The sequence below is a fragment of the Ananas comosus genome, linkage group 1 (genome assembly GCF_001540865.1).
Source record: "Ananas comosus cultivar F153 linkage group 1, ASM154086v1, whole genome shotgun sequence".
NCBI lineage: Eukaryota > Viridiplantae > Streptophyta > Magnoliopsida > Poales > Bromeliaceae > Ananas > Ananas comosus.
In genome coordinates, this window is record NC_033621.1 from 14262450 (window position 1) to 14283292 (window position 20843).

A 20843-nucleotide genomic window follows, 5' to 3' on the forward strand; every position below is an offset into this window, starting at 1 on the left:
TGCTTGGAGAAAAGTTAGTAATAATTAATATAGTATAATCATATAAAATAAATAAATTTTAATAAATTATTAATTTTGATGGTATTGGTAGTAAAAAGTTTTTTGGCCAATTTGCATAAAAAATCTACTAATTTTGAGCTTTTGCAAAACTGGGCTGTCTTTTTTGATTTTACAGATTCGGTCCGAATTTTCAGTAAACTGACCAAAATATCCTTATTATTTTTTCTTTCTCCTCTTTCTCTCTCCTCTTCGTTTTTCGCGTTTTTTTTTTCTTTCCCTGGCCAAAAAAGTAGCGTAGGCAGAGACGGAGACGGAAACGGTCCACCTCGCCTCTCACCCTCATGCTCTCTCCCTCGCCCTTGCCCTCGCCCACGCACCCCCCACCTTCCTCGCCTCCGACCTGCCGAGACCACGCCGCGATTTTTTTTTTTTCCTCTCCGACTCTCCTCCACCGTCTCCGACGACGACGCCTTTCTTATCCTTCCCCGCCCTTCTCGTTCTCTCCCTCTCCCTCCTCCTCTGCCGCCTCTGACGACGACGCATTTTCGTCGACGCCGACACCGTGGAGGTTGCTGCGGCACTGCAGCCTCGGAATAGGGGGTCCTTAGCGGCGTCGTCGCTGGCGCCGTGGCTGTTGGCAGAAATGGGTGACCAAAAAAATTATAAAAGAAACAAGAAAAAAAATAAAAATAAAAAATTATAGAAAAAAAAGAATGAAGATAAAATTACATCGTTAACTGCAAAAAAAATTATAAGTTGCACTACTTAAGATGTAAACTGCAGCTTTAAAATAAAAATTATACTTTTTAAACGAAAATTACACTCTTTGGGAGATATTTATACTGTTTTTCCTCTTATTGCAATCTTTTAGATATAAACTGCATCCATTAAGATGAAAGTTACACTCTTTAAACGAAAGTTGCACTGTTTCTCCTCTTGTTGCACAATTTCTCCTCTTGTTATATTATTTTTTATCTTAAACTGCACCACTTTAAGAGATATTTATACTGTTTCTTCTTTTGTTGCACTATTTTTTCTCTTATTACACTATTTCTCCTCTTATTACACTGTTTTCCCTCTTAAAGGGTGCAGTTTAAGATAAAAAAATAATATAACAAGAGGAGAAACAATGCAATAAGACGAGAAACAGTATAAATATCTCTTGAAGTGGTGCAGTTTACATATCAAAGAGTGCAAGAAGATGAGAAACAATGTAAATATGTCTCAAAGAGTATAATTTTTATTTAAAGAGTGTAACTTTCATCTTAATGAATACATTTTACATCTGAAAGAGTGTAATAAGAGGAGAAACAGTGTAAATATCTCCCAAAGAGTGTAATTTTTATTTAAAGAGTGTAATTTTTATCTTAAAGGTGCAGTTTACATCCTAAGTAGTGCAAATTATAATTTTTTTTGCAGTTAACGATACAATTTCATCTTTATCCTTCTTTTTCTATAAATTTTTATCTTTAATTTTTTTCTTACTTCTTCTATAATTTTTTTTTGTCATCCCTCTCTGCCAATGGCCACGGCGCCGGCGACGACGCCGCTAAGGACCACCCGTTCCGAGGCTGCAGCGCCGCAGTGACCTCCACGGTGTCAGCGTCGACGTCGGCGTCGGCGCCAGCGAAGATGCGTCGTCGTCGGAGGCGGCAGAGGAGGAGGGAGAGGGAGAAGGAGAGGACGAGAAGGGCGGGGAAGGGCGAGAGAGGCGTCGTCGTCGGAGACAATGGAGAAGAGTCGGAGAGGGGGAAAAAAAAGAATATCGCAACGCGGCCTCGGCGGAATCGGAAGCGAGAAAGGTGGGGGGTGTGCGGGCGAGGATAAGGATGTGCCGGACAAAATCGAAGTAGGCCGCCTCCGCCTCCGCCGCTCTCTGGGAAGAGAAAGAAAAAAGAACGAGAGAAAAAAAAAGGAAAGAGAAAAAGGTATAAGGGTATTTTGGTCAGTTTGCTGAAAAAGCGGACCGAATCTGCAAAAACGAAAAAGGTGGTCCGCTTTTACAAAAGCCCAAAATAAATGAATTTTTTATGCAAATTGGCCAAATTTTTTTATCCAACATTTTTCTCAATTTTTTGAGTTATAGAACAATGTGATATGTCAATTTGTTTAGATAAATTTTGAGATGATAGGTAAGTGCATGATAGTAATTGATATAATATTTAATGCAAAAAGATAATTGAGAATGGGACTAAATTGCAAGGAGATATTTTGTAACTTTTTAATCGGATGTGTTTTATTGTTTTTTTTTTTTAAGAAAAGATGCCATTGTACTATTAGTTATTCACCTATTAATCTTACTAGTTAAGGGACCCGCGCAATGCTGCCGGTAGTTATTTTAAAATATAATTTTAAAAATTAGTTATAAAAATTAATTTCAGAATTTAAATGGTGCAATAAGTACATCAAAAAATTTTAGTAGGTATAGTAGTCCCCCATTATATAGTTAGTGAAATAATTTTAGTAGGTATCGTAGGTCTCCAGTAGTTAGTGAATGAGAAGAGAAATTATTATTTATGATTCTCGCAATTAATTTTCATCAAATAAAAAATTAACTTAAACAGCATCAATTTTTGTTATTTGTTAAAGTACAATTTATATGTGAATGCTCAGTATTACAAAATTAATATTTATATTTAATACCAGTAGTCTAAATTATTTAACATTTATTTATATATTTTATATTTTATAAAAATAAGTAGTAAATTATATAATAAATTATTATATAATAATATATCTATTTACAAATAAAATATTATATATAATAAATAAATAAATATTTATAAATAAAATTTTATATATATAGAATGAGAGGGATGTCTACTGTGGACTTCACTCTCACGTGGTCCACGAGGCCGAAATGGCCTCGTGAACCCCAAGAAAACCCCCCTATGAGCCCCGCTGTTTTTTGGCTCCGCACAGACCCGCGCCGCGCCGCGCAGTACCGCGCCCGCGCCCGCACCCAGCGCCGCGCCGCGCGCCCGTGCGCCCGCCACGGTGCGCTCCACGCCGGCGCTCGCCCGTGCCCCGCGTCGGCTCGCGTCCACGCCAGCGACGGAGCCGCCCCCGCATCAGCACCCGTCCCTCGCCGCGCCCGCGCCCCGCGTCGGCTCGCATCCACGCCAACACCGGAGCCGCCCCCGCGCCAGCGCTCCCCCCACGCCGCGCCCGCTCCTGCCCGCGGCAGCGCCCGCGGCCCGCGCCCCTCGCGCGCGCCTCGCCAGCCCCTGCGCCAGCGCCCGCCTCGCGCCGCGCCCGCGCCCCGAGCCGCGCCCGCTCCCGCTCCCGCTCGCGGCTACGCCCGCGCCAGCGCCCGCGCGCAGCGCCCTCCCCCGCGCCTCGACCTCCTCGCGACTTGTCTGCAGTTATTGAGGAATAATATATAGTTATAGATACTATTAGTTTTATATTTCATAGTATTTTGTTTGTAGGAATTTTTTTTTATTAGTATATGTTTGGTTGAACGGAAAAAAATTCATATATGTTTGGTTGGTGGAAAAAATGAATAAAAAAAATATTTACATAGCTCAAGTTCTCGTTTATGTCAAAAAATAGCAAAAAATAAAAATTTCAATTTTTTCTCAAATTTATAAAATTACCTGTATGAAAATTTTTTTAATATCGAATCAAAAAATGAAAAACTTTTTTCATACTGAAAATAATATTATTTTGGTTCGTTTTACGCTAAACCAAATGTCTCCTTTGTATATTAGCATTTGATGATGGCATGGATTTATTATTCAGTGCAACTCAATGCTAGGGATGTCAACGGGTATGGATATCTGAAATATTGCCCGAATCCGAATTTGAACGGGGCGGGTTTACCTGAGCTAAACTGGTATGGATTCAGTTATGGGTATAGAAAATAAAATCCGATGGATATGGATACGGATATGGATTTTGTATTTACCCGACCCAAACCCAAACCCAAATCCGAATAAATTATATATATACATAAATTTATTTTTATTTATTTATATAATATATAAAATATTTAATAATTTTTATTCCTTAGATCTTTATTCAACAGTATGAATTTTTAAAACCCGCCGGGTTTGGATTTCGAATTTTTGGTCGGATACGGATATGAGTATGAATTTTTAAAATCTGCCGGGTTCGAGTCTGGATACAAATTTTAATTTGATTTTTGGGTTCGGATTCGAATTTTTAAAAACTCGATACAAACCCGACCCGTTTACATCCCTACTCAATGCTGGATGGAAATCACAAGAGTCACATGAGCCATCATTCCAATCATAAGATTGATAGATTTACTACTCTGAATAAGATTGATTATATATATTTACAAGTATTGACGGATTACTTGCCGAGTTTATATTTGCTAAACTTGTTGGGGCTCATTGTAGCTAAGTGTTGAATATAAAAATATAAAATTACCATTCTTTACTAGCTTAAGTTTTAAAGAATAACGATTATTTCGTATTATTTAATATGATATCTGTAACGAAATAGCGAGATCCGAAGATTGGAAACCCACTACTTCAAATAGTGGATCAAGAATACCACTAGCCCAAGATCAAACCAAACTAGAGAAGAAGAACAAGAACAATGGAGAACAAGACACACTTTCTCTTAATTAAAATTAAAGGGATTCTCACACACATAAGCTTAGTCCAAAAGGTGGTGAAAATACNATTAAAAGTGAAATTTAAATTAGAGGAATTTCATATTACTATTGAAAGTTTAAATTCAATGATCATATTGTCAAATTATTTGAAAATTTTCTTATATGAAATGCCAAATTATGAAAGGAAAGATAGAGAGAGAAAAAGGAAACAAAGAAAAAATAAAAATTTTGAAAATATAATAGATGTAAAATGACTAAATTGCTCATATATTAAAAGACAAAAATATCCTTTTTTGAGGTACCTGGTAACCGGTATCTCTCCCAAAGTGACCTACTATTGCAGGTCACAATATTAAAAAAACTAAATCTGAGCCGTTGAATACGCGTAAATGAACGGTAATCAAAAAAAAAAGTATAGAAGCATTACTCATACAAATAATTACCTTACCTTTATGTCCCTATTGAATATGCTTTATAATATGAAGAATTCGTGATGCACAACTCAAATTCATTAATTTCTAGATGCTTCCTTTCAAGAAAGTATCTAAGTCTGTTTTTAAGTAAAGTGCAGTGTCTAATACCAAAATAATCTAAAACCAAGAGATACCTGCATAATGCAAAATCAAGGTAGCAGCATAATGCAAAGTCAAAGTTGAATGCGAACTGCAAATTAGACAAACAATTTGAGTTTGAATGCAAATTTATTCAGTCTCATGACGAAAGAACATACATTAGGTAACTACGTCAATAAAAAGAGTCTTACTCACTTTGCTTGGACTAGGATAATTAGGAATTCAACTCTAAGACCAACCTGAAACTCATCGAGGAATAAATTAAAAACCGACTCAAGATTCTGAAGAAAACTTACATGACCTACCAAAGTCTAGCAAATAAAAATAGGTGGAACTGAGATATTTAATGTACAAAATATACCTATATATAGCAGGTGACCCAAATGACTGGAAGGACATCATAACGGTATATTTTAGTTACGTACGTTGATTTCAGTTTATTTGGATAGCATAGTATTTTACTATTAAAATGTTCATAATATCTGTTCAGAAAAAACCACCAAGCGAAGTGTACGGATAGATATTTTTCACTCTATAAGGACATTGAATTTCTTTCGGAAAAGACTACTACCACCGGAAGATATGATTATACCTCAGGAATGGTGGCAAATCAGACAATTAATAGCTTATCCTCATCTTTTCCGGCTGAGGATGATACTTTTATTGGAGTTTGAATGTCATAGATTAATTTCTTAGTTAATCCCTCCGAAGCAAGGTTATCAAGCTCATCTACGAATGTCAACCTTACTGTTGATGATATCTCACATTCTGTGCTCAATAGTGCTAGTGAATCTGATCATAGCATTGCTAGGAAGAGAGCTCGATCCCCTTTGACTCAAATCCTTCATACAAACATATAACTTCATCCGGTCAAAGGAAGAAAAGCGGTATAGAAAATGAAGCAATAGTGGAGATTGTTGAAATAGGAAAACAAAGTTTGATCTTGTATGATAAATTTATCAGCACAAGATTACCAATCGATCAAATATTCCTTCTATCGATGAGTGCATGATGAGAGTTTTTAATCTGCCGAGGATAACCAATAAGTATATTTTGGCGGCACGCAATGTATTAAAAAGATGACAAGAATAGACAACTTTTTATGATCATGAATGACGAACTTGCATTCATATGGCCGGGTCAACTGCCAAGTCGCAATAGTCATATTTTCCTGGCTTGTAGAACTATGTGCTTATGTTGGTTGTAGTTTCTTCATTGTTATTATCTATATGTTGTGTTTAGGTATACTGGTTATGTATTTGTTTTGGTTATCTATATGTTGGGTTTAGTCATGCGGTTTATCTATTTGTTGTGCTTATGTATTTTCTCATATTATGTTTCAAGAAATATTACTAGTTCTGCTTGTGTTTGTATAAAAGTTTTAATTGACTTATCTGTGTCATACTAGACATTTCTCTTCAGTTAATTAAGTTTCTATGTTTAATTGCTTGATTGCAATTTTGTTATAGTTTGTGATATCTTCTTGATTACGTTGTCTTTGTGGCAGCAGTGATGGGTGAGTGATTATATCGTTGTATTTTTTTTTAAAACAACTGATGCAAATCTTATAATAATATTAGATAAGAATAATAGCTATTGGGGTCAAATATTTGCGCTCCTTGACCAGGCTATATAGCATCCCATATTATATTGTACAGGTGGTAATGTTGTAGACAACCTTTTAGCAACCATTAGTTAATTTGTGACATTTTTGAATGGTCATTTAGCAGAGAGAGATTACCATTACTTTAAAATGACGACCACTACATTTATTGAGCTTCGAGTTGAGCTAATTGGAAGGGGCTTGAAAAATGAGACTAGGAATATAAATGTTGATGAACAGCTACAATTTTTTTATTTTGTGCAAGCCATGATGTGTCTAAAAGGTGGCTGGCAGAATCGTTACAATATTCAGAAAAAATAATTAGTAGACATTTTAACAATATGCTAAAAATTATTATATAATATTGAAAGATGAATATCTTAATCTGCAGTCAAGTAATCCTTTTGTGTATCCAAAAATTAAAAATAATTTATATTTTTATTCTTTCAAAGTTGATTATATACTTTATTTATGCTAAATAGACCCTTTTTAGGTGCAATAGAAGATCCCTAATGGAGAAATCTTTTTTTCTTTAATTTCATAACTAGTGTGCTTTTTTTTTTTTTGGCCAATTTGCATAAAAAATCCAATAGTTTTGCACTTTTGCACTGTTAGAAGGACTGTTGCACTATTCGAAGGGCTGTTGCACCATTTTTTCTCGTGTTGCACTATTATTTCTTTTGCGGGTCGTGTAGTTCTTACCATTTAACTTCAGCAAATTTAATTTCTTAGCGTCGAATAGCAAATACCGAGGCTGGCAAATAGCAGGGCAGTTTTGGTCCGAGTTTCGATGAGAGCGAGATTGCGTAAAGCGCAAGGGGCGTATTTAATACCTGCGAGAACCGTACGTTAGGGTATACGTATCTCAGGGAATACGCGAGCGGCGGAGGTAGACGAGGAAATTTTGGTCAGGTGGCTGAAAATTCGCCCCGAATTTGTAAAATCGAAAAAGATGACCCGTTTTTAAAAAAATACAAAAGTAGTAGATTTTTTTATGCAAATTGATCTCTTTTTTTTTTCAAAATTTTTAATCATGAAATTACCAGCTAAATGAGGTCAGTCCACTATTATATGGGTAGGGTTCGTGGCTTCGTGATATAGATAGATGTAGCATTCCAATCAGACGTACGGCCACCGCGTTCAACGTACGTAATGCATGCTCTGTCGCGTCCTTTTCTACGGCACGGCACATCTTTAGTTTTTTTTTTTTTTTAACACAATAATACCACAGCCACGTGTGAAATTGTTATAGCTTAAATTGATCAGACCCAATATCTGTACGTTCTAAATTCAAAGAGTATATATAAATAGGCCACAAAAACTTAGAGACAATTATTTATATATTTCTAAAAAATTTTAAACTCTTTTATTTACCCACTTTTGAAGGCTAATATAAAAAATATATTTTTTAAAAATTTTTAAGTTTTTTTCACGTATACTTTTAGAGTTAAATTCAGTTAGTGAACTATTAAAAAAAAACCGTTAATTATCTTCATAAAATTATTATTTTATTATTTCAAATATATTCTTCTTCTGTTATCAATTTTTTATATTTGTCATTGAATTAGGGATGAAAGAAATATTGTGACTTTTTGCTCTTTTAAAATTTAAATATATCTTTCTACGATCACCAAATTTTTTTCTTTGTCCTTAAATTAAGACAAAAGAGGTATGTTTTTGAATTTGTTTAAACTCTAATAGAAATTTAAGTTAGATTCAATCCAAGATGACTTAGCGGATACTAATAGCGAAAATATTTTTAAATAATGAAGAAATATACAAGGATATATTTGAAATAAAAAAAATATAGGTATATAAGATATTTTAAAAGTTTTGAAGGATATATAAATAATTATCCCAAAAATTTATGAATTTAAAATTTACATGTATACATAAAGTATATGCATAGCATTGTTCTTAATTAAATATTTCTTTTTGAATTGTTTAGGCACCTCTCGAAGAACTAGCTAGTATTGTTATTTGTTATTTTCACATTTAAATTCCCCTCAAAACGTACGTAGATGATTAATGCATGGTTCTCGATATTAGTTGGTTTATCTCTCCAAGAATTCCTCATAAATTAATACCAACAATTAAACATTTCTAGTCATTAATCCAGGATACTCAAATTAAGTAGAGAAAGCACTTACACAAATTGCAGCAAGGAAAATACATTAATTTTAACCATAACCAAACATATATTGCACTGCTTTTAACACATCTTTACTTTAGAGGAGAACATATATTAATTGTTGTAGCTTTACTTTGGAACTTCTCCTCCATTGTTCACATAAAGTAGCTTCTAGCAGTACTAGATTTCCATATTACTTGCAATAAAAGTACCAGAGATGCTACATTTGATATTTCCCCTCTCCAGTTTGCTAAACAAGCATCATATACATCTTCTCTTATTCTTCTTTTTTCATTACTACCATCTTACAAATCCCTTTGTCCTTATCCTGCGAATTGAAGTAAAAAGAAGCTGTAATTAGCTAAAGCATTGTTTGACTCAAGTAAGTTGTAATAATTAATATATGGAGACCCACCACAAACTATATAATTAGCACCTTATGAGCTTCTCTTTTTTTTAAAAAAATAATTCTAGTAATTAGTTAAGTTATACTATTTTATTAATAGTTAATTATTATAGTTTTTATTTACTAAAAAACTAAAATTATTGAATTTAATAAAATTGTTAGTTAAACATGATAAAATTCATAATTAATAGGACTAAATTACTTATTTTTTAAAAAAAATAAAGTTGAGGAAGTCATTTCAACATGGGGTCTCCATATATACATTTTTACTCAAAAGCAATTTTGTTGCTATTTTTTTATCAGAAATATTAGTTTAGTTAGGAAGGGCCTTACCACCATTTCTCTTGGGCACTCTTCATACAACATGCTTAGTTGTAATAAGGAGGGGGAGGAGGTGAAGGATATTGGTGGTAAACATGTGGAGGTGGTGGGGATTTGTATTTGTAGCCATGAGGTGGGGGTGGTGACTTGTAATGGTATGGAGGTGGTGACTTATGGTGGTGATAATGAGGTGGAGGTGGTGAGTTATACTTGTAAATAGTTGGAGGAGGTGGTGAGTTGTAGTGGCAAGGATGAGATGGTGGTGGTGGTGACTTGTAATGGTAGGGGTGATGATGATGGTGGTGGTGAGGAGGTGGTGGTGACTTGTGGTGGTAAAGAGGTGGTGGTGGTGGTGATTTGTGTATGTAAGTAGGAGGTGGTGGAGGTGGTGAATTGTAATGGTAGGGGGGGAGTTGATGGTAAGGTGGTGGTGGTGGTGATTTATACTTATAAAGAGGAGGAGGTGGAGGTGGTGACTTGTAATAGTAGGGTGGAAGTTGATGTTGAGGAGGTGGTGGTGATTTATACTTATAAAGAGGAGGAGGAGGTGGTGGTGGTGACTTATAATGGTAGGGTGGAAGTTGATGGTAAGGAGGTGGTGGTGATGACTCATGGTAGTGAAGAGGAGGTGGTGGTGGTGATTTATACTTGTAAATAGGAGGTGGAGGTGGTGACTTGTAATGGTAGGGGGGGAATTGATGGTGAGAAGGGGGTGGAGGTGACTTGTAGTGGTAAAGTGGTGGAGGTGGTGACTTGTAGAGGTAATGGTGATGAGGGTGGTGGTGCTCCTTGGGTGGTACTAGTAATGGTGGTGGGGAAGGAGAGTAGAGGTAGTTTCCTTGTACCTTGAGAGGTAAACTCAGAGAGAGAAACACTAGCAAGAGAGTGAGAAGTAGGGAGGCCATGGCCTCCCCCTTTTCCCCTCCTCTCCCTCCCAACATTCTCACTAGTTTTGTTGCCTTGGTGGGTTGCTCTTCTCCTTGGATTCTTTGGGCTTCTTTATATAGCCACATTTTTCACCCTTGGTGCTAGAGAGTTCCATGGGTAATTAACTTGGTGTTTAATTAACTTGGTGTTTAATTAGCAATGGTAGAAACCATGAAATTTAAACAATTGCTTTGTAGTTTTTTGTAGTTTTTTTATCCAACAATGCTACTCATACACTTCAATCGTGAGTATATCTTACATTCTATTCATCCAATAAGTATAATAGTTTCATTAATCACATTAAGTGGCTAGTAAATGATTCCGATCTATTAGATCGATAGGGTATAAGATGTACACTAAATTGGAGTGTACAAGTAGCTTTTTCCTTTTTTTATCTGCAAACATGTAAAAGACCCCATCAACTATAGGCTATTCTAAAACAGTCCCATTAACTGTTTTTTTTTTTTGTTGAGACCCCTTAACTTCTAATTTTATCTACTAAAAGATAATTAACGTTATTAATTTGGTAAAATTCCTAATGAATTTAAGAAAATCTCTAAAATTGCTTTTATTAAAACCACTTAACTCTAAAAAATTAGAAGTTAAAGGAGATCTCATTCAAAAAAGAAAAAAAGTTGAGGGCTATTTTAGAATAGTCTATAGTTGAGGGAGTCTCTGTACAGCCACCCTTAGCCTCTCCATTGCGTGCATTAACTTGTTTTATCATTTTTTTTAAAACATAAAATTCAAAAGGGTTTGTCAAATCTTTTGATTCTTGGGTATAAAATATACACCCTACACACTTAGCATTTTTCTTATTTTTACTTACTATTGGTAAATTGCATTTCTAATCATGAAACTTTTAGCTAGATTTTATTTCGATCTTTAAATTTTTTATTTTGATGGTAGAGTGCGTAAATTTTTTGAAAAAATAGTCATTTTACATATTCATTACAATCGTGTATCTGTCCATTCATGTACTACCCATTTGTTGATCATTTGTCCCATCATTTACGAGTAATTAATAATTAATTTTCTATTGAAAATTTGGACTGTTAAATTAGAAATATTACTTAGAATATAAAGGACCTATAGAATTTGTAGTGCACGATCATAAAGCAAACTCGATGCAAGTAATGATTTTGTTCCAAGGTGGGAACTATAATGAGACACTATTCGAATCTCAGGGACGAAAATAAAATCTTAAGTAAGAGTTTAGGTTCTAATCAAACGTTTGAGGACCGAAATGAATCTTGAGTTAAAGTTCAGGGACTAGCATAGCAATTCACTCTTTTACAAACTAAACGTGCTTTGACCGGTCAACTGATTGCTTAAGAGGGCGGAAAACGTGCCACAATTGGCTAATTTAGACACGTCAGCATCATGACACAGTTTTTTTTTTTTTTTACTATTTTCTACATCAAAGTTTTTTTTATTATTTTTTTAACTTTTGCTCGTAGATTACAACTCATTACGTACGGTACTGGAGTACTGCTTTTATATGTAGGTTTTTCTTTTTTTTTTTTATCTGCAAAAAATAAAGATACATCATATATGGCACAATACTTTTTTAGTTTTTTAAACCAAGAGTTAATTGCACGGTTGGACCTAACCTTTATCTATTTTCCCACTTTGGTCCTTAAATATATTTTTCGCTATTCGATTCTCCGTCTTTATATTTTATCATAACCATTTAGATTCATATTAATTTTGATGGAAGATCTCATCAACTCTAATAAAGTCTTATGTTCTGATATGAATCGCAGTTATAATCTGATAGTTTCCAGTAATAAATCTCCACATTATATATTTCAAGTTTTCTAAAAGGTTTGCTGGTGTGTACGTGTAGCTCAATGCCAAGAATGTCAAACACTCCAAAAAAAGTAGCAGTACGACATTAAGGTGGCGAGATTAGGCCTGACGCAATATGCGCACATAAGAGAAATGTTAACAATATAACAATAATATTTTCTAATAGTTTAAGATTTTAGATAACATAGTTCTTTCGTATAGTGCAACATGACATCAGAATATGAGATTCTGAGTTCGAAAATAGTCAGGCTATTCCATACAATTTAATAAGAAGAGATTGGCAAATATTAGGAATCAATTGCAAAAAATAAAAATTGAGAATTAAAATGAGAGAATCAAGAGAAGGCTACAGACTAATAATGCAATTTACCCTTAAAGAAAGAGAAATACTAAGCTTACAATCCAAAGAAATCGAAATCTCTACAATCTTTATTCGAAGAAGTGTAGCCCTAGCCTTAAAAAAGAATTGTAGCCCTAGCACTCCTTAAAAAAGAATTGTAGCCCTAGCACTCCTTAAAAAAGAATGTCTTTGGCCTAGATGATACAATTAATATTTATCAGCATTTTCTATATAGATGGATTTGATATTAATACATAGAGTCTGTTTTATTATTACTACATTACTTTCAAATTTTATATCTAGTAATTAAATAAAAGATCATTTTTTTTTCTAAACATTACTGCACATGAATATAATTTGGGAAACTTCAATTTGTCGCTATGTAGTTGAGTTCATTTTTATTTTATCACTTTATAGTTCAAAAAATTATACTTAATTATTCTGTGATTATCAAAAAAAAATTCACTTTACTATTCTATTTGATAATAAATTTCTTAGTTAAAAATAGAGATAAAAGCATAAGATAGTTTGGTGCATTTTTTGAGTTGCATGGTTCAAAGTAAAAATAAATTAAATCATGGGAATTTTCTATATAATTTTTAAGGAAGACTTTTATCCATACATTCAAAAATATATAAAAATCTTAGGCTCCGACATCTAAAGGCTCAAAATGGACTCCTGTCTTGTCAGATTATTTTTGTGCTAAAAATTTATTTTTTTAAATAAAAAATCTACTAATTTTGGGCTTTTATAAAAGTGGGCTATCATTTTCCTTTTTGCAGATTCGGTCCGATTTGTTAGCAAACTGACCAAAATACCCTTATACCTTTTTCTCTCTCCTCTTTTCTGTTCTCTCGTTCTTTTTTTGTTTCTCTTCCCAGAGAGCGGTGGAGGCGGAGGCCTCTCCTTCTCCGCGGCGCCCGCCTTCCTCATCGCCTCCTCCGACGAACCCACCTCCTCCTTCCGCCGCCTCCCCTTCTCCCATGACGACACCCCCTCTGCTGGCCGCCGCCGCCACCTCTCCTCCTCCCATGACGACACTCCCATGACTCCAGCCGCCGCTTCTCCGGCACCGGCGCCCCGCACCCCTCCCCCCTCCGCCCTCCTCGCCTCTGACCCTGCTGAGGCCGCGTCGCCACCTTCTTCTCCATTAGGGCACGGCGACGTCGAAACGCAGGCTCTTTTCCTTCACCGTGCGTCGGAACGCTGAGACGTCGTCGAAGGCGGCGAAATCGCCTTCGACGATGTCGCGATGGTTGCGATAGAAAGTAAGGGAGATGTGGTAACAAAAAAAAATTGTAGAAAAAATAAGAATAATAAAAAATAAAAATAATATTTTTTTTCAACTGAAAAGATCAAAAAATATAGGAGAAAAAAGAAACTGATGAAATTGCACTCTTAACAAAAAATTACGCTATTTTAAAAAAAATTTACACTGTTTTAATAAAAATTACACTATTTCATATAAAAAATACACTCTTTTAAAATAGACTTTACACTCTTTAGGTCAATATTGCACCATTTAGAAAAATTTTGCACTATTTCATTTCTTTCTATTTTTTTTTCCTCTTTCTCTTCTTCTTCTTCCTCTTGCGGGAGTAGCACCCACCCTTCTTCTTTTTCTTCCTGCAGGAGCAGCACCCACCCTGCAGGAGCACCTCCCCCGCCGCCGCCGCCGCCGAAGAGGCCGCTGCGGCAACGCGGCGCATGAGCGCGGCCACTGCCCCAGCCGCAATCGCGCGTGCGCGGTTCTCCTTCGCCAGGCACAGCGCGAACAGCCCCCGCACCGTGCTCAACCTGGGCCGGTTGATGGCCGCGCTCGAGGGCACTGAGGCCGCTTACTGCACCACCTCCGGCATGTTCGCCATCGTCGCCGTCCTGCTCCAGCTCGTTGGCGCCGGTGGCCACGTCGTCGCCTCCAAGTGCCTCTACGGTGGCACCCACACCCTCCTTTCCCTCTTCCTCCCCTGCGCCTGCGGCATCCGCGCCACCTTCGTCAACGCCGACGACACCCACGCCGTCCGCGCCGCCATCCACGAGAGGGGGACCAAGATCATCAATTTTCATTTTCTATATATATATATATATATATATATATATATATATATATATTATCGGTAGTAAACTGCTCAGTTTACTACTGATTTGTTTTTGATGAGAAGGGGTTGAAGCTGGTGGTGGACAACACCTTCATGCCCATGGTGGTCTCCCCCGCGCGACTCGGCGCCGACGTCGTCGTACAGAGCGTCTCCAAGTTCATCAGCGGCGGCGCCGACATCATCGCCGGTAACTAACCAACTTATCCTTTTCTTTCCTTTTCCTTCTTATTTTTTGGGCGGCGCCGCGCTCATGCGCCGAGTCGCCACCGCGGCCTCCTCGGCGGCGGCGGGGGTGGGGGAGGTGCTCCTGTAGGGTGGGTGCTGCTCCTGCAGGAAGAAGAAGAAGAAGGGTCGGTGCTGCTCCCGAGGGAGGAAGAAGAAGAAGAGAAAGAGGAAAAAAAAAAGAAAGAAATGAAATAGTGCAAAATTTTTCTAAATGGTGCAATATTGACCTAAAGAGTGTAAAGTCTATTTTACAAGAGTGTAATTTTTATATGAAATAGTGCAATTTTCATTAAAATAGTGCAATTTTTTTTTAAAACAGTGTAATTTTTTTAAGAGTGAAATTTGCACCACCTCGCCCAAAATTGCACCACTTCGCCCAAAATTGCACCATTTCTCCTTCTCATCCTCTTCCTCTTCCTTCTTCTTTTTTACACCATTACACCATTACACAATAACAATAAAAATCTCCTAAAAACCGAGGCGGCAGGGACGTAGGAGCTCGCCGACGACGATGCCGATGCCGTGGACGTCGTCGTTGACGGTGGAGGAGAGGGCGGAGACGGAGGGGCAGGGGGTTCGGTGGGGCGGCAGGAGGGGTAGAGCGCGGAGGAGAGGGCGAAGGCGGAGGGGTGAGGGTTGCGGGGCGCCGGGGCCGGAGAAGCGGCGACCGGAGTCGTAGGAGTGTCGTCGTGGGAGAAGGAGAGGCGGCGGAAGGAAGGGGTGGATTCCTCAGAGGAGGCGATGAGGAGGGCGGGTGCAGCAGAGAAGGAGAGGCCTCTGCCTCCGCCTCTGTCTCCGCCGCTCTCTGGGAAGAGAAAGAAAAAAAAAACGAGAGAAAAAAAAAGAAGAGAGAAAAAGGTATAAGGATATTTTGGTCAGTTTGCTGAAAAATCGGACTGAATCTGTAAAAACAAAAAAGGTGGCCTACTTTTGCAAAAGTCCAAAATTAGTGGATTTTTTATGCAAATTGGCCAAAAAAATTTAGAATAAGAGAGTATATAATTTACGTACTCCTTTATAAAATATAGTAATATTTATATCTGACAATCTCGATCCATACTCATGGGTGTCTGCGGGTTATCCATAAGTTTACTGATATGGATACCAGCTTTTTCAACCCAAAAAATTACCGAGAAAACGGATGGGTATCTATTAAGCTGTGGGTATTTTGGGTAACCTGCGAATATCCACAGATATCCACACATATATTTTTTAATTACAAATATATTTTCTTAATAATGAGTTATGTTACATTTTTAATATATATATATATATATATATATATAGAGAGAGAGAGAGAGAGAGAGCTAGGCTGGTATACTATCGGTAGCACGGAGCCCTCCGTGTTACCAAGTTGTTTTCAATGATGCGGCTTTCAAATCGACGATCAGCTCTGTTAGACTTGATCTACATTATTAAAAGCATTTGAAAACTAAATTTCATAATTTTTTGATAACATTTGACTAGTGATCAAAAGGTTTTAAAATTGACAATTTTAATGGTAGATGTGATGTGTTTGTAAATTTAACGGTGTAAAACAATCCAAATCTGATGAAATCTTTATAGAAAATTTTTTTTACTATTTAAAGTAAGATTATCACCTCTGATATTAAATTCAAGTCTTTTATCATCATTTTTNCTTTCTATTTTTTTTCCTCTTTCTCTTCTTCTTCTTTTTCCTGTGGGAGTAGCACCTACCCTTCTTCTTCTTCTTCCTGCAGGAGTAGCACCCACCCTGTAGGAGCACCTCCCCCGCCGCCGCCACCGCCGAAGAGGCCACGGCGGCCACGCGGCACATGAGCGCGGCCGCCGCCCCAGCCGCGATCGCGCGCGCGCGGTTCTCCTTCGCCAAGCACAGCGCGAACAGCCCCCGCACCGTGCTCAACCTGGGCCGGCTGATGGCCGCGCTCGAGAGCACCGAGGCCGCTTACTGCACCGCCTCCGGCATGTTCGCCATCGCTGCCGTCCTGCTCCAGCTCGTTGGCGCCGGCGGCCACGTCGTCGCCTCCAAGTGCCTCTACGGCGGCACCTACACCCTCCTCTCCCACTTCCTCCCCTGCGCCTGCGGCATCCGCGCCACCTTCGTCAACGCCGACGACACCCATGCCGTCCGCGCCGCCGTCCACGAGGGGGACACCAAGGTTATCAATTTTCATTATATATATATATATATATATGAGCATTGTATATTGTTAATTGTATCATTTTCTCTTATAGTTTAAGCTTGTGAAAATTAATTAAGGGTTGTTTTATATATATTCGAAAGGTGATCTATGTGGAGACGATGGCGAACCCCACACTGGCGGTGGCGGACGTGCCGCGGCTGGCGGCGATCGCGACTCGCGAGGGAGAAGGGGGTGAAGCTGGTGGTGGACAACACCTTCACGCCCATGGTGGTCTCCCCCGCGCGACTCGGCGCCGACGTCGTCGTACACCGCGTCTCCAAGTTCATCAGCGGCGGCGCTGACATCATCGCCGGTAACTAACCAACTTATCCTTTTCTTTCCTTTTCCTTCTTATTTTTTGGGCGGCGCCGCGCTCATGCGCCGAGTCGCCACCGCGGCCTCCTCGGCGGCGGCGGGGGTGGGGGAGGTGCTCCTGTAGGGTGGGTGCTGCTCCTGCAGGAAGAAGAAGAAAAAAGGGGGTGCTGCTCCCGCAGGAGGAGGAAGAAGAAGAAGAAGAAGAAGAGAGAGGAAAAAAGAAAGAAAGAAATGAAATAGTGCAAAATTTTTCTAAATGGTGCAATATTGACCTAAAGAGTGTAAAGTCTATTTTACAAGAGTGTAATTTTTATATGAAATAGTGCAATTTTCATTAAAACAGTGCAAATTTTTTTAAAACAGTGTAATTTTTTTTAAGAGTGAAATTTGCACCACCTCGCCCAAAATTGCACCACTTCGCCCAAAATTGCACCATTTCTCCTTCTCATCCTCTTCCTCTTCTTTCTTCTTTTTTACACCATTACACCATTACACCATAACAACAAAAATCTCCTAAAAACCGAGGCGGCAGGGACGTAGGAGCTCGCCGACGACGATGCCGATGCCGTGGACGTCGTCGTTGACGGTGGAGGAGAGGGCGGAGACGGAGGGGCAGGGGGTTCGGTGGGGCGGCAGGAGGGGTAGAGCACGGAGGAGAGGGCGGAGGCGGAGAGGTGAGGGGTGCGGGGCGCCGAGGCCGGAGAAGCGGCTGCCGGAGTCGTGGGAGTGTCGTTGTGGGAGAAGGAGAGGCGGCGGAAGGATGAGGTGGATTCCTTAGATGAGGCGATGAGGAGGGCGGGCGCAGCGGAGAAGGAGAGGCCTCTGCCTCCGCCTCTGTCTCCACCGCTCTCTGGGAAGAAAAAGAAAAAAAGAATGAGAGAAAAAAAAAAAGGAGAGAGAAAAAGGTATTAGGGTATTTTGGTCAGTTTGCTGAAAAATCGGACCGAATTTGCAAAAACGAAAAAGGTGGCCCACTTTTGCAAAAGTCCAAAATTAGTAGATTTTTTATGCAAATTGGCCAAAAAAATTTAGAATGAGAGAGTATATAATTTACATACTCCTTTATAAAATATAGTAATATTTATATCTTGACAATCTCGATCCATACTCATGGGTGTCCGCAGGTTATCCATAAGTTTACTGATATGGATACCAGCTTTTTCAACCCAAAAAATTACCGAGAAAACGGATAGGTATCTATTAAGCTGTGGGTATTTTGGGTAACCTGCGAATATCCATAGATATCCACACATATATTTTTTAATTACAAATATATTTTCTTAATTAATATTTTTTTTTATTTATCCATCATAAAAATTCTAATCCTAATTTCTCATTGCGTGTCTTTTATATTATGAAATATTTTTACTTTAAGACTTTAAATATTTTTATTGTATGTTATGATATTTTAAATAATAAATTATATTACACTTTTAAAATTTATATATTTGTGTTTTGCATTTAAAAAATATAAGAGCAAAAAATAAAATAAAAATTATGGGTAACCCGCATACCCAGNTATATATATATATATATATATATATAGAGAGAGAGAGAGAGAGAGAGCTAGGCTGGTATACTATCGGTAGCACGGAGCCCTCCGTGTTACCAAGTTGTTTTCAATGATGCGGCTTTCAAATCGACGATCAGCTCTGTTAGACTTGATCTACATTATTAAAAGCATTTGAAAACTAAATTTCATAATTTTTTGATAACATTTGACTAGTGATCAAAAGGTTTTAAAATTGACAATTTTAATGGTAGATGTGATGTGTTTGTAAATTTAACGGTGTAAAACAATCCAAATCTGATGAAATCTTTATAGAAAATTTTTTTTACTATTTAAAGTAAGATTATCACCTCTGATATTAAATTCAAGTCTTTTATCATCATTTTTTATGAGATTTTTTTTTTCAGCCGTTCATTTTTAGATTACTTGTTTGATAGGTAAATGATGTCGAAAAATTATGAAATTTGGTTTTCAAATACTTTTAATAGTGTAGATTAAGTTTAACGGAATCGATCGTTAATTTGGAAGTCGCATCATTGAAAACAATTTGGTAGCACGGAGGGTTCCGTGCTACCGATAGTTTACCAGCCTAACTCTCTCTCTCTATATATATATATATATATATATATAGTGTGTGTGTGTGTTTTAAATTAAAAAATATAAAATTTTAAAAAAAAATTATGAGTAACCTGCAGATACAATGATCCGTCCGCAAGCTATCCAACTCGTCGATTTGTCAAATCTAATAATATTTTCTATTTGTAAGTGGCAGTGAAATATTGGAATGTTGGCTTCTCAAAGTTGCGGGACTTGTGCTGCAATTTAGCCACTTTCTTTTCTTTTCTTTTTTTTAAATTTCCTTTTAATCATTGCATGCAAGCACAAGATTGATGACGTACGCGACAAAGCTCTGGTGCTTCTTTTCTTTACTCAAAAGATCACGTGGCCCACTTTTATTTATTTATTTATTTATTTTTTAATAAGATTATCACCCTCTATCCTTATCACTGTACGATGAGACTCGGGCGCCTCTCAAGCTGATCGACGAACACACAATGGAGTCAAAAAGATAAAAGACCAAAGTATGAAACTTATTAAAAGAAAAAGTAAAAGAAAAAGAAAAAAATGTATAAAGAGGCCCCTCTCGATTATAAAGAGTTGCCAAATTAGTATTTGACTCAAATCCAAGTCTTATTAAGAACAAGCACACACAAGAAAAAAAAAAAAACTTGAAGAAAATCGCGCGACATGCTCGACCGTATTTTCGATCTCGTCGCAAGAAAATTTGTCAAACTTCGGCATCTTCCAATTTGCCAGATATGAGTGTTCTCTGTCTATATTCGCAAGGTAAGGTGATCTAAATACAGGCCGCATTGCCGGCCTTGTATCTACTCCGAAGGTGTTCCGGATGGCTTCCTCTATTTGCATATAAATCTCATTATTAATCCCTTGTAAAGGAGCTTGCGCTGGTGCTAGGTTCGGTGGTTGTGGCACACTAAGATTTTGTACCAAGGGATTAACCCCTTATGCATTTGGAGCCTGCCCCCTAACCCCTACAATTTGAGGCTGGTATACTGCTACTGGTGGAGGAGGTGGTAACCCCCACGCTATCTCCGGTTGTTGACCGACATTAACGACAGCCGGTCTATAAGCCGCTTGATATGGTGCCCCCTGGTATTGGGGCTGACCATTTACCGATGTAACAGGATTTTGTAACATCGGTGCCATCAGAGGCGTTTGTAAGCCTAATGTTGGTTGATCATTCCGAGTCAACAATTGCCCTTTTCGAGCTATGTTCTCGTTAGAGGCCGTGATTGCGGCCAATATGG

General features: G+C 37.9%; 3 protein-coding genes across 3 annotated transcripts; 2 read left to right on the forward strand and 1 right to left on the reverse strand.

The window, feature by feature from the left end:
- Positions 2817–3386, forward strand: LOC109716266 (skin secretory protein xP2-like). The gene has a single exon (XM_020241635.1). The coding sequence runs from the start codon at positions 2817–2819 to the stop codon at positions 3384–3386; it is 570 nt and encodes a 189-aa protein (XP_020097224.1).
- Positions 8868–10608, reverse strand: LOC109709236 (extensin-3-like). The gene is made up of 2 exons (XM_020231362.1): positions 9634–10608; positions 8868–9222 (listed from the first exon to the last, which is right to left on the reverse strand). The coding sequence occupies exon 1, from the start codon at positions 10560–10562 to the stop codon at positions 9669–9671; it is 894 nt and encodes a 297-aa protein (XP_020086951.1). The 5' UTR covers positions 10563–10608; the 3' UTR covers positions 8868–9222; positions 9634–9668.
- On the forward strand, positions 10662–14994 carry LOC109716329 (cystathionine gamma-synthase 1, chloroplastic-like). Its single transcript, XM_020241740.1, has 4 exons — positions 10662–10665; positions 13582–13877; positions 14333–14719; positions 14863–14994. Exons 1-4 carry the CDS (start codon positions 10662–10664, stop codon positions 14992–14994), a joined length of 819 nt encoding a protein of 272 aa, XP_020097329.1.